Source organism: Corvus brachyrhynchos, unplaced genomic scaffold, assembly GCF_000691975.1.
Source record: "Corvus brachyrhynchos isolate BGI_N302 unplaced genomic scaffold, ASM69197v1 scaffold3, whole genome shotgun sequence".
Lineage (NCBI taxonomy): Eukaryota > Metazoa > Chordata > Aves > Passeriformes > Corvidae > Corvus > Corvus brachyrhynchos.
This window is the reverse complement of record NW_008237619.1, coordinates 13,003,947-13,018,478: the sequence shown is the minus strand read 5'-3', so window position 1 is coordinate 13,018,478 and position 14,532 is coordinate 13,003,947. Positions and strand designations below refer to the sequence as shown.

The 14,532-nt window shown below is 41.3% G+C and overlaps 1 protein-coding gene across 1 annotated transcript in view; it reads left to right on the top strand.

Moving 5' to 3' along the window:
* Window positions 1–14,048, top strand: part of KPNA1 (karyopherin subunit alpha 1) — a 41,755-nt gene extending 27,707 nt beyond the window's left edge. Inside the window, exons 11-13 of the mRNA XM_008631806.2 lie at window positions 6,299–6,426; window positions 7,151–7,329; window positions 8,262–14,048. Coding sequence (XP_008630028.1) covers window positions 6,299–6,426; window positions 7,151–7,329; window positions 8,262–8,449 — 495 coding nt within the window. The 3' untranslated portion in view covers window positions 8,450–14,048. The remainder of the gene's footprint in view (window positions 1–6,298; window positions 6,427–7,150; window positions 7,330–8,261) is intronic.
* The last annotated feature ends 484 nt before the right edge of the window (window positions 14,049–14,532 follow it).

Sequence of the window (14,532 nt, the reverse complement as noted above, 5' to 3'; positions counted from 1 at the left end):
GTTTGGGGTGGATGTGTATATCCTGATGCAGTCGTGATTGTCACTAAGTATAGTTTTTGTTTGTTAATTTCCTAGTTTGTATACAGCTTTGCTGTACATCAGTGGATAGCTTCCCCAGTCAGGGAGAAGGGGAACTACATCTTCCTGGGAGTCAGAAGGAGAACTGCACAACTGAAGCTTAATCCTGACTGTCGACCCTTCTGAAGGGTATGAAAGGCTATCACATACCTCAGAAAATGTTCTGTGTGTCTTAACTTCGCAACCCGTTGAAAAGCTATGAAGGGCAGTACATCAGACACAATCTTCCATGTCTGACAGTGAAGACATCATAGGAGTTCTCTGCTCTTGACAGGTTAAGAAACTTATCACTTCTTTTCTAACATACCTTGAATTTTCACAAGAACATCTGGAAGTCTGAGTATGGCTAGGCATGGTAGCAATGGGATCTGTGCCATATTTTTCCTCCTCTAGGGTTTCTTAACCTTGCAGAAGGGTGACATGGGCAAATGTAGCAAATGATGTATTACCTGTCAGTTTTAAAAACTCTGGAATGAAATGCATTTTTACAACATGTGGTAAAGTTACAAGCTCAGAGTTGTCAGAGGCTCTTCTCCAAAAGGACCACTGGGGACCACTCCAAAAGTAGTGCTAGGGACATGGAAAAGGTATGACATGGTTCACACAGAGCTGGGGTTTACACAGGCATCAAGTTACCTGAAATATGAAGTGTGTTTAGTTTATGTCATAGTTTGCATAAGTAATCTAAGAATTTAACATGCTCTTTGTGGTAGTAGAACTTTAAAAAGTATATCCAGTAGGAGCAAAATACGGCATTGCTGACAAAGTCATGTTAGTTTGCAGACTAGTGGAAGTCAAAGATCAATCTCTTTCAGGTTTAACTTTGTGTTTAAGTACAAAATCTGTTTTCAGGCTTCTACATACCTTATACCACATTAAGGGCAGCAGAGCTAGAACATCTTTAATTCCTTTATTCTGGCTGAAAACCACACCAGTCAGTGGTGTGTTACTGCATTTGGGAGGTTGGTTGGTCTGTTTGGTTTGGTTTTTTTCTTTCTTTGTTTTGGTTTTTTTACGACTGACCGACCCTAAAAGCAGGAGAGAGCTCAACAAGGTGCTGGTCATTATACTGCAGGTTCTTCCTGACAGCAGTAACAGCTTTGTGTAAACTGGCTGGAGGTTTGCTTTATAGGCAGTTTGGAGTATATAGGCTTAGGTGTCTGTGTCAACAACATAAAGGTTCACTAGAACTGAGATCTGAAGTGCTTCCTCTCCAGCTCTAGGAAGGCAGAGGTTTTTTTGTACTCATGCCATAGTGTGAAGTAGTTTTAGCTTACAAATATTTGCTATGTTATTTATAAAGGAGCTGTAAATTGAATAAATAAACAAGGTAACTGGAAAATAAGTCACTGAGAAGCCTCTATGAACTAAAATTTCCAGCCAGGAGGGGGGATCATAGCAGTAGGGCTGTATTTGCAGCTGCCAGTTATATGGTGACTGTAATTTTGATTTGTTAAAGGTAATGAGAGAGCTTGCAGGAGCAGGGAAACAGTCACAGTCTAAGACTTGTTTGCTTTCACATTTATGTGATGAATGATATGTAGACATGTGATGCCAGTACGTGCACACTAAATGCGTATGTGTGTGTTTGCATATCACAAGTGATTTAGGTGTGGGAACCCAAAGGGGGACAAGCAAATTCTCACATGGTATTGACCAGCTCAAAATAGAAATTTAATATACTATGACTGAAGGCCTCCCTAACAGCAGCTACAACATATTTAGATTAAACATCCATGCAGGTGTAATGGTACTTCAAAAATTCAATTTTTAATCTAGCTTCACTGTTTAAAAATCAAATACTGTGAAGTGAAGAAGCTTGATTAAAATAAGACAGGTAGAATGTTTCCAAGAGATGGGCAGCCCTCTTGGAGGACTACACCACAGGGATACCAACTATTAAAAATATCGCCCTCAACCCAAAAAAACATACACATCCCAAACCAAACATAGAAAAGTTGACACTTTAGAAGTGAGGGCCAGATTTGCTAAGTACTGAGCATTACAAATTAAATCTGAAAGTCCATATTTCAATAAAAATTCAATTTCGGTTAAAATTCAGTTTTGGTTTTCCAAAAGACTCGTGGTTACAACTCAAGAGGGGGTTCAGTTCCAATAAATACCAATGGATGCAGCTGGGCAAAAGCTTCAGTGTTAGTTTAATGTATTGAAGGATGGGCTTTGGATTACCTATTGTGCAAAAAAGAGATTTCTAAAGTATTTTGTAGATAGCACCTCAGTGCCTAGTAGTAGCAGCCTAAAACATTTTTATTTCCTTCACGTTTTTCAAGTTCTTGTTGAACTGAAATCCCTTAACTGTTTCTTTTGTTTGAAAGCTATGCTTATCTTGAGTATTTTCTATGCACTACAAACACTACTTTGGTCTTCAACACACTTCCATGTCAGGCACATGCAGAATAGGAATGCTAAAAAAGTAATTTGAATTAAGCCAATCTAAATCCTTGTAAGTTTTAAGTTGCTTCATCCTGCCACAGCTCTTTAAGGTTTTGTTCTGCCTGAGGCTTGCTTTTCTTCAAGGAAAAAAAACCCAACAAAATCCAATTGTCTTCTAGCATTTACTATTTTATCACTTAAAAGAAGTTTAACTGAAAGGGAAACATGACCTGTTTCCACAGTAACAGTTGTTCCCACATAAAATATCATAGAGATAGGAATCCTTAGGCATTCAAGGGTAACTGCTGTGGGCAGGCTGCAAGTCTGCAGGGTATAAATAATAGATGCTGCTAAGAACTTACTCTGTATTGGTACTTCATTGTTTCCACCCTTGCTGAGCTTAACTAGACTTTTGAAATCTAGTGAAGATATTAAGGTGAAAGCAGACCATTTTCTGACCTAGTTAATGTGTTTTTTTTCCTTAAAGGTAAGCACTGAGAGTTTCAACTGTCGAGAGAGTGCTAGTGGAAAAGCTTGGCTCTATTACAGACAGTTGAGAACCTTTAACTAATACTTGCGCTAGGGCGAGGTGGCAGCACTTGTGTTGCCTCTCAAGCAGTAGCAAACATAAAAATATACTGACTGGTAATCTCTCTTGAGTCAGTCTCCTCCAGAGGAGTGCCTTACAAGAGGCTGTGATTCATTGTGGTGCTTTAACCTGTTCTGCTTGGGTAAAGATAGTCAACTTCATTGTAGAGCAGAAACTAAGCAAGGTCCCCATAGCCTTTTATACAATAGAAACAGAAGTAAGAGTACTCACCCAAGAAATGTGAGATCAGTTCTTTCTAGGAAGGTTCAAATACATATTTCTCTGCTTTTAAGAGTAATTTTACCCACTGAACCGAAGCATCCAAGCACTGAAGCAGAGTTCAAAATTGATTGAGCCAGAAGAAAAACAGTAATTATCTTTCGTGTTTCCCCCACTTAATTGCCATCTTGTTGCTAGTTCCCTTTATTGTGGAATTTGCTTACTATTTTACAAGTTTTAAGTTGAAACATTTTAAGGTAACATTTGTTTTTGGCAGTAAGAAGACTCAAGTGTTAGTTACTGCCTGTCAGGTAAGGTATGCTGATTTAGTTCCATGCTATCATGTAACATACTCTGATTTTAGTACTTGTTTTAGAAATTGGTTTTAAGAAGACATTTTCTAAGGAAATAAATCTCCTGTAGATGGGGTTTTTTGGGGAGAGGATTTAAGAAGTGATAACGAGATTTTTTTGACTTGTTCTTTGCCAAAATCGTAAAATCCTAATGCCCTCAAATATCCCTATCCTAGATCCATATCAAGCTCTTTCAGTAGGCAGTGCTTGATACCCTGTAACACACTGTTCTGGTGAGGGTTTCTGCCTCAACAACACCCTTGTGTAGAATTCTCCGGACTCACATAAAGCAAAGTGTAGACTGAAAAGTCCCCTTTCTCCTCTCCATCTGATGAGGACTGAAGTTCATGAGTGAAAACACTCATGCTCTCACTCTCTCGATGCACAGTCACAGATGTCTCAAGTACCAGTGTGGGCTCTGCTCAGCTGCTGTCCATGGCTGGATCAGGAGCTCTCTTAACTCCCCGTGCTGGGGTTCTACTCACTGCCTGGTTCAGCTTGATTCTCACTGGCAAACAAACAGATGCACACGTTTGTCTTGGGTATCTCCACACTTGCAGACCCATTGAATATCAGCACAAACCCTCTGTCCATGCCTGGATCCTGGGCCTCCCACTTGCTGCTCAGTCAGTTTGCCAGCAAACTAAGTACACTGGGATCTTCCACACCCACTGCTGCTTTTGGGGATAACACATAGGTGGTGCCCAGGCATGTGGGTCCTGTGACCTGGAGTCCCATTGCAGCTGAGGTGCTGGGATCTTCACTTAATTTCGCTCCAGTCCCTCTACTAGCTGGCGTCCAGGTACATGGGCCCTGTAGGCTGTGATCCTGCCCCAGTGGCTGATGCTGGGACCCTCACCTGGTCCAGTTGCAGGGGCCCTTTCGTCCAAGGCCTGACAGCAGTTGCTGGCCCCAAATTCACGTTTTATGGGACCTGATTTCATGGCCCTTCCAGCTACTGATGCTGAGACATCTACCCACCCACTCTAGCTGCTGGCCCTACAGACACAAGGGGTTCTCCTGAGGTCTGGTCCAATTCCTGGCCCAAAGTGAGTTGTGCTGGGTTGCTAGCACGTAATCCTTAGAGTGCTCTGGTGGGATAGAGAGAGTGGTTACACGGTAAAATAGTTAAGGTAAGATTTGTTACTCAGTTTCGCACAGTTGTACTTGTCCCTGTCATCAGTTACAAAGTCCAGGCTGGCTCTCTTGCCTGTAGTTTCCTAATGACCTATTAATTAGTGACTGGAACTTTTTCTTTGTGATTGTTTCTCTTATCCCTTGTCTATCAGGTTTGTGTAGCTGTGTGTTTTATTCATTACTTTCCTGTTATTTGTATCTGCCTTTGAGCTGGAAAGGTCCTTGATCTGTTAACCGTAATGAAACAGGAGGTCTTGTGTTCCACATACCCTTACAGTGATAATTTTACGAATCAGTTGGGGTTTTTTGCAGTTAAATATGTCAGGGGGTAAAATGCATCTCTTTTCAAGATGCTTTCTTTTATCTTTTTAGGGTTCTTTTTTTTAATAGCTGGCTCCTGTTTATTACCTATCACTTTCAGCAGTCATGTTCAAAACTTTCAGTGAAGGATACTTTTTCAAATATTCTTGGCAATGTACAAATGTAATACAACCTGGCATGATGGAAGTAATAGTTTTCCTTGAGGACCCCAGATTGCTGTATTAGAAGTGTGGATTCTTTGGCATAGGAGACAGTGTTCATGGGCCTGTTGATACAACTGATAGGCTGTATGGATTTACAAAGCAGAGGCAGCGTGGATGCCCAGACAAACAGGAAGGATAAAAAAAATATCAAACAATTGGGTTTTTTTACCGGGTTAGCCATTCACATTGTGAATTGACTGTAGCTTTTTGCTGTATGTAATCTGTTTTCTTCTACAGAGCTCTGTGAAAAGGATCTTTTTGGCTTTCTTCAAATTTTCCTTCATTAGTTCTGAGATGATTTATACTTGTAAAGCGGTAGATTAAAAAAGTATTCCTGAGATCTTGCTTGTTTGAGTGATCTTTATCCAAGTGTTTCAAATCCTTGTCATAGGTGTGTAACAAAACTGGTTTCGTTTTTATCTTATTGCAAAAGGCCATTTTCAGAAGGAGTTACTAGAAACTTAGAGTTGCTGCCCAAATGCTCATTTGACTTCTATCACTTTGTTGAGCTAAGCAGCCAACCCACTGCCAAACCATCAGTGCTTCGTCTTTTCACTAGGTGGCTGCTTGTTTTGAGCAGTTCTTACATGAACAACTTTGCTCCATTGTCTCTCCCAGTGGAAATGTATTATAGCACACAGCCCTATGAGGTTATGGGGATCTTAATGACTTAATGGTTTACTGACTTCATAGCTGAGTGGCTTACTACCTGATAAAATAAGGGAAGTACAGCATTCTTTTGCTGTCAGGGTATGATTAAGTAACTCATTAAATATGCCAGTCACTTCAGTCTGAATGTGTTTTGAATTCATTTAGGACAAGCATAGACTACAGGAATAACTAAGGTTTTGAAAGTAAAGCTGAAAACTGATTTATCAGTTTTGACGTTTGATAAAGTGACATTTCTTTGTTTAATATGTTGTGCTGGGCATGGACATTAACTCAGGACAAAGCAGTTATTTCTAATTTTTATTATGACCCTGCTATGTCATTTATTTTTGCAGACAGTCATAGACGCCCATATCTTCCCCGCTCTTATAAACATTTTGCAAACGGCTGAGTTTCGGACAAGGAAGGAAGCTGCTTGGGCAATCACAAATGCGACATCGGGAGGCTCTGCCGAACAGATCAAGTATGAAATAGTTTAAATCTTTCAATGCAATTGACTGAGTTAGTGTTTGTGCAAGAAAACAAACTGTCAGCCTAGAAACTGCAAAACCTTTCAGTATGCTTTCAGTGTTGTATCCAGAGAGACCATGTCCTTGTTATGAATGAGCCTTTCATCCCTCCAGGGAGAAGTCACAAAAGTATTCAGCTGTAATACTTATTTAAATAATTGAACCATTTGTCTTATATGAAAAAACTAAATGCAACTTTTAAATTAACTTCTGAGTGGTGTAGAGTGTAACAGTGCAGTAACAGTCTGGAGAGGAAGCCCCTTGGACAATGGCATGACATGCATTGTTTCTCCTGTTTAGCTTATACCAGTACATTATGCTTCTATGCAGTTTTGTATAAAGAAAAATTACTTTGTAAGCATGTTAATATAATTGCTCTTTATAGAAAATATGTATAAGTTACCATTATAGAAATATAAATTATGGTACAAAAAATAAATTAGTATTTCATAGCTATATAGAGAGAGTGAGACAGAGAAAGGCTTTTAAAGTTATTGTCATCGTTTCAGCAGAATTGACTAGATAGAAATAGATGTGTGTAATTTCTCTAGTTTTTCCAGTCAAGTTGATATTTTATCTGATTGTTTTGATTCTTAGACCTTCATGCTAAGTACTTAAATGGCTACACCAATTATAATTTTGCAGACAATTTACTGGGTTCCGTGTGATATTTTTCAGGTATTTAGTAGAACTGGGGTGCATCAAACCACTCTGCGACCTCCTTACAGTAATGGACTCAAAGATTGTGCAAGTAGCACTGAATGGGCTGGAGAACATCCTGAGGCTTGGAGAGCAGGAATCCAAACGCAGTGGCACTGGCATTAATCCTTACTGCGCTCTTATTGAAGAAGCGTATGGTAGGAGCAAAACACCTGGGGGACTCTGGGGATACAGCAGTGGTCACAAACCCACTGGAATCTCAGTAGGCCCAGTTATCACTGTGACTGAAAATAACCTGTTCTTTGATAAATCTCCAGTGTAATCCATCTGCTCCATTATCTTTGTCGGTGTATAGATTGGAGACAGAACGTGCAGATCTTCTTTTCTTGATTGATACAGAGTAAAAGGTGTTAACAAGAAAACCACTACAATTCCCAATAGTAGAGATTTACTAGAATGGCTAACACTTGGATTATAGCATCATTCCTTGCTGTATTATTTTTCTTTGTATCTGACTACAAGGCTTGAGTTTGCCCATTTGCTTAATGCCTGCCCAAAAACTGGTTGCCTGAGTTTAACTGCATTGTATACATATATACTATACAGGTTAGGAAATGGAGTCTCCATCCTTGGCAGTTTGGAATACTTGTTCAGACGCATCAGATCTAATCTGGTGTTGGTTAGTACTGCTGGGCTGGGCTGGGCTGGGCTGCAGGTTGGACTAGATGATTATCAGAAGTCTATTTCAGCTTACACTTAGGTGATTCTGTAGTCACAGTCTTCATAAAGAAAGCACTGTGAACACACTTCTAGGAAACACAGTCCTGAAAGTCTCCTCAGAAAAAGTCTTGGAGTTTGAGGCTTTGTTCTTTACCCATTCAAGCTTGTTGATTTAATTTTTGAGTGAAAGGGTAGAGGCAGACAAAGTGCGAAGGACATAACACAGTTACAGAGATCTCTGTAGTTCAAACTGGCTTTGCTTGGTTCTGGAGGGTGCAAGTTGGATACAGGTCTCCATAGAGGGGCCTGTTCTTTCTGAAGGTGGGGAGAATCATGGAACAGACTGGAAATTACTGTGGTAATGTCCTTTTGCTGAGGTGTAACTTCTATGTACTACTTTTCTCTGCAGGCCTAGACAAGATCGAATTCCTGCAGAGCCATGAGAATCAAGAGATTTATCAGAAGGCCTTTGATCTGATTGAGCACTACTTTGGAACAGAGGATGAAGACAGCAGCATTGCCCCACAAGTGGATATCAACCAGCAACAGTACATCTTCCAGCAGTGTGAGGCTCCCATGGAAGGCTTCCAGCTTTGAGGTGCCCCTGTGCTGTGTGCTCCTCTACCTAGCCAATCCTGTTGTCGAGCCACAAGCCACCCGTGGAGTGATTCTCTCAATGTTTTCCATAACCCTGTTTGCGCTCATTCGCTTGCCTTGTGCACATGCTCTTACATACGTCTGGAAAACTTTTGGCTCTCCGTGGCAGGATGTCCCCTCCTTGGCAAGGGGTCACCAGAATCACCCTTCTCCTCTAGATTCTGAATCTCTCCACTATCATCTTTGTGGAGTTGAGGCACCTTTCTATACTTTGAGAAATTCCCTGTTCCTATTACGGGAAAGTAATCCCTCCTCCACTTGGCCCCTCACTCCTGGCATCCAAGAGAAGGCTGCCTTTCTCTTGTATTTGCTGCAGAGTGTGCCTGCAGTCCAGGGAGACATTCAGCCTTTGTGAGAACGTAGCTGAATTCATCCCCCATGGTTGCCTCTTTGGATGGCTGCGAGAGATGCGTTAAACCTTCACACGCGATGTATCTACCTTGCTGTATGTGCCAGCTGGGGTTATTGGCATGAGGAACACGTTACAAACAATGGAGTAAGTTCTCTATCCCCTGCAACAACAGGCTGCAACGGACATGTTTTGTGGTTCTTAGGAATACTGAACACATCTGGCCCCATCCCGTCTCAACACTGAGCTCCCAAGTTGGATTGCAGACCACTGTGGAGATTTGTATACCCTCCTAGTTTTTTCTCTCCATCCACAAAAAAAGAACCTGTGAATAGGTCACTCTTAACACCTCCCCAGAAATGACTTTCCAAAACAGCTTCTAGAATGGAGAAACTGCCCCCACTTCTGCTTGCCAGCACAGTATGATCCAGCTGGACCTTCCTTAAAAATCAAGCCCTTTCTGGCTCCATGCTCCACAGTCTGGTCCCTGGTATTCTAGTTATGGCTGAAAAGTTCCTGTCTGCCTCTTTACATTTTTACACAGCTTGACTTGAACAAATTTGTCTTCTGAAAAGTTAACTTCTGAATACAGAAATCTTAATTTGTAAAACTTAGCACAAGGAGCGTTAGGTCTCCTTTTCATTTTCACGAGACAAGAGCTTCCTCTCCAGCTCACCTGATGGAATATAGTCCTCCTGGTCAAGGCCCTTATTTAACAACTCAAGTGACACTACATTCGCAGGATAGTACTATTACATCTGGATCCACCTGGCCTCTCATTTCACTTTGCCCTTCTGCTGTTTATGAGACTTCAGGTGAATTAGCATGGAACGCATGGTTCCTCCAGGTGACATCTGTAAGGCGTCGCTGACTGCATGGCAGCTGCTGCGCGCAGCTGGAGACTGCCCTTCTGCTAGCAGCATGTTCTTGGCTCCGCAACCTGCTTGGATCACAGACTTCTGATGCAAAGGCCAGCCACTCCTCACTGAGTTCAGCTGACATTGACACCAAACTCTTCACACAACTGGGGAGATGCCACGTGATTGAAAGTGGTAGTTCCATTTCAGAGAATGCAATGGATTCCCTAGGCCGTCCGCTCCCTCCTGCATCGGGCTATGTTCTTTCAAGCCATTTTGGATGCTTGGAACACACATTTGTCCAGTGTAAACATTTCAAAATTGCCACTGGCAACTGCAGCGTCATGTACCTGTGGTAAATGTTTGTGGCAGAACTGTTGTCAAGATCCTCATGACTCCTCTCAGTGATAAGCCACTGCAAAAGCAAAACCAGCCCATTGGATACAGAGTTATAAAACACATAAGTCACTTGTCATACTGCTGAAAGAAGCTAGGTAAAGGCCTGAACATCAGCTCTGTGTGACCATTATTTAAATAAAGTCTTCTGTTCTGTCTCTGCTTCAGGATGGAGACTCTGACCTGTGTGGCCACTGCAGAAGCCACCTGCTGCCTCCCTAGCTAAGCCAGTTGGCCTCCACTTTCCCTCTCCCAGTTATTTTCTCTAGTGCTGCTTTGTGCTGAAGGAACATTTAGTTTACTGCACTTGATCTGTAAATGGACTTCAATTCTTTGTAATTTTAGGGGTTAAATTTGGTGGTTAATTTAAAAAAGCAAAAAAACCCCTCAGTGTTGCCTTTACATCACATATAAATAACTGTGTTTCTCTTTTCTTGAAGGGTGATAGAAGCACTGATGAGTAGCAAAATCTTGTTTTAGCTTTTGGATTTTTTTGTGCTGGATTTTTTTACGTGTAAATTTCCAATAACATGTCATTTCTATAAGATTTGTTTAAAACCATGTACCTCTTATTGGATGGTATAAAAATGCTACATATTTTGTAAACAAATCTGAGCAAAGTGTGTGTGCATATATTCTGTATATTCATATATGTATATTCTGTGTATATATACACTAGTGTGTATATATACATATATACACACACACACATATATATACACACATGCATAAAGTGTGTGTATATATATATACATACCTATATATCTATATATATAAGTGTTTTCTCTTCCAGGCTAGTGAAAACAATGTGGTGCATTGGCGTTTCCCTCCCCTGCCCCTCAAGAAAGTAATGACAATTGCCTCTAAATGAGTGAATTAAAAAAGAGTCCATTTAAGCTGACTGGTGTGCCTTCCTGTGTAAGGAGCCTGGCCAGTATATGTTACTTTTGCCGTGGATATGTGAATTCAGAGCAGATAAGTATAAACCTTTAAACTTGGTATGTTTGTTTGAAGTGACAGGCCTGGTTGACACAGGTAATATTGTTGTCATAAGTACTTAGACTGTGTAAGGCATTTGACTGGTACTGCATAATATTTTGAGTGAAAACCACACCAATACAAGAATCAACATGGCACACATTAAACGGATTAAAATGTGGCTAACTCATAGGTCTCAATGTAATTTTAAATGGTGCTTAACTGAGTGTATTTCCATCAGGATCTTCCAGCAACCAGTTCTTGGTGTTGCTTTACTTAGCTTTATTAATAGGTTGAAAAGAAACAATATCTCTTTCTAACAAAGGCTGCAAATTAAATGGGTACAGAAGGGAGATTAGACTTGTGATTTATGAAAGGAAAAGCTCACTTATACAGACTGATCAGAATTACTTGGTAAGCCAAGGGCAAGTAAACTACTTGGATTTTAACAGAGCCAAACATGTAGTGTAACGTTACCCATGTAATAAATAACATTCAGGCCACAGATGAAGGACTCTCTTGGAGGAAAAGTGCCACTGAAAGTATGAGGATCATTATACCATATTGCTTGAACACTGCTTCCTAACACAGTTCTGGGTGGCTGTGTCCCCTGCTAGGAACACTGAAACCAGTATTCTCTGCTCTCCTGAAGGATGTGCTCAGACAGGGACCATCTCAGAGAACACCTCTAGCTGCCACTTGTGTGAAGGTCACGCTGTTTTGAATGACCTATTGTTGGTTTGTGTCTAAACAGGAGGTGGCGTGGTCTCATGTAGAGGGTCGTTGAGGGAGCTCTTGGAGTTCCTGGGTTCTTCTCTTAGCTCTGTGAGACAGCATGTAATGCTAGAAAAGTGTTCTCATATTTTCTTCAAAATTGAAATCCTCTCATTGGTTTCTGTCTGCTTGTGAAGACACAATCTAAGCACCTTCCAAAAGCCCCACAGGCTGGTAATGAGAATTTATTCAATGCTTTTTGAAACATCAGTAATGAGGTAGAAGCACTGTACTGAGGTTTTAACAATGTCTGTTTTAAATGGGGTGTTGGAGAAAGGAAGATGCAGGACTGCCTGGGGTTGCTATCTAGCAGTCCAGCACACAGATCTGTAATGCCATTAAAGTTGTGGTTTTGTTGGGGCAGCAGACAGGAGCCATCGTTCTTTCTGTTGCTGAATTTCCCAGTGGAACATGGCAGGCAGGGTCAGTGTCTTGGATACAGTGTCTTGGATACCAAGGATGATGGAGCAGGTTATCGAAAGCTCAGTAACTAAGCCAGGACCAGCACCTGGGGCTCCTTGGAAGACACCACGCAATCATTTGAGGCAACTGCTGCCTAGAGACTTCAGCCTGTTCTTAAATTCCTGTGTTTGTTCCTTGATGCCAACCAAATACAGGTGGTTGAAGGCCCTTTGCCTAATGTTAAAAGAAGGGAGGAAGGCAATGGCCCTGGACCTACGTGTTCTTGTACCTGCTTTTTTTTTTTTTTTGCTGTCAGCACCAAGGCTATTGAAGAACTAGATTGCCCAATGTCATCCTACATGTGACAGTGCTCCTGGCAATACACTTCTCTGCTTCCCTGGGGACTTCCAGAACAGCTGTCTTACCTCTGTGCACTTCGATCTCTATGCCAGCTTAACATAAATCCTCATCTCTTCCAGTATGATTATTTTTTGCTTCTGGAAATTGGCACAACACACCATTAGTACTCTCCCATGCCAATTTTAGACATGAAGGTCTTTCTTCAGTTGCCTGAGTCTTAGTAGAGAAGTAAGCAAGACCTCTTTGTGTACTGCTATAGCTGTGTCCATAGGGCTCCTGCACGTTCCACTGAAGCAGTGTTGAAGTTGTCAGGTGATTATTGCATTAGAAAGTTTCAGTTGCCTTTGGACCAGGTACAGCAATAAGGCACATGGTATAGGATTGATAAATTGGACTGTTCTGGATAAATGGGAATGGTGTTACAGACCAAGCCAAAGGGGAAAAAGAAAATGAGATACCATTCAAGGGCTTAGGATGTTCCTTCCATCATGCACTGTTGAAAGGCTTTGGGCTGAAGCTGTGAGCTGTCAGTGATCTGAGGGGTGTTAAGTTCTCTGGTCAGCTGGACTGGCTGCTTTGGCTGGAAATGTGTGCTGGTTTTGTAACCACTGCCTGTGTTTAGAAGTGCTTCTTGGAAGCCCTCACACCAGGAAAGAGGTGGTTCCTTTCATTGCCCCTCTGAGAAAGATTTACATTATTTTTTAGTACCCAGCTACTTGGAAAGAAAATACTGCAGTGGTTGGGAGCAAGGTGGAGACCACACAAAGCTCCTTGTCTTGGGCTTTTGTTTGAGACTTGAGCCTACACAGAAGCTGAAAGAAAACACAAAGTTGGGCAGTGATGCAGAGTCTTTATGGCAGATACTGAAATGGTGGAGATACCAGGGTGACAGAAAGATACGTGGAGCTTTTGTCAAACCACTGGACCAGACTTCAGTTTTTGAGTAAATGGCATAAAGCTTATAGAAATTCAAGTAAAACGAAAAACTGGTGACTGTTGCTGCTCTGAAGTGTTGCTTTCTAAATGGTATTTTGCATATTTTTATTTGAAGTACTTTACCAGCTGGATGAGTCCAAATAGTTCTATTTCCAAAAGTAGAAGAGGTACTTGCCAGTTCTGTTCACAGAGTGCACTCAGAGGTGTGTATTGAAGGGGTAATATTTTTGAGATGCACAGTCGTAAGCTTTGCCATCACCAAGCATAAATCAAGTTTTTCTTCATAGAAAGCTGAAATGCTGTCTGAAATGCACGTTCTCTTTTTTGGTGTCATTTACTACATACGTGACCACAGGCATGTAATCTGGCAAGATTTTTGTTTTGGTTCCCACCTGTGTGCCTACTGGTGTGGCAAAGAACCAGAATTGTCATGGAAAATCTGTTCACATACCTGCAGTGAAATTAAACATGGCTTGGATTCAGTGCTCATTAAGTGGACAAACCTGTGGAATCCTGCTCTGCTTGATTGACAGTGTACTTATGATAATTTCCACCCAGAGAATCTGATGACAGGTCATTGTATCACCTAAAGGTTGTAAGTTCTGTGGTGGAATTGACTACACAGCTTGTCTGATGGGTTACAGCTCATTGTGGTACTCAGAAATGCAATTCATAGATGGACTGCAGCAGTTAGTGAAGATTTACCCTGCATTTTTGTAGGGCTTTTGATTATTCAGCAATACTGCTAATTTTTAGGCGTACAATAAAAATAATCCCCCTCCCACTATGAGAAAGTTCACAAGATAATTCTGGCAAACTGATATGTCTCTTCTGGTTTTGGAGTCCCCAGGGCCAGTCAGCAGGGCAGTGCTGGGCAGGAACATAGTTTTGAGCAGTGCTGACACTTCCAATCTACATTTCCTTCCAAATGAACTGAAAGGAAGAAGGAAAATACTTTCCCTGGTTGCTGC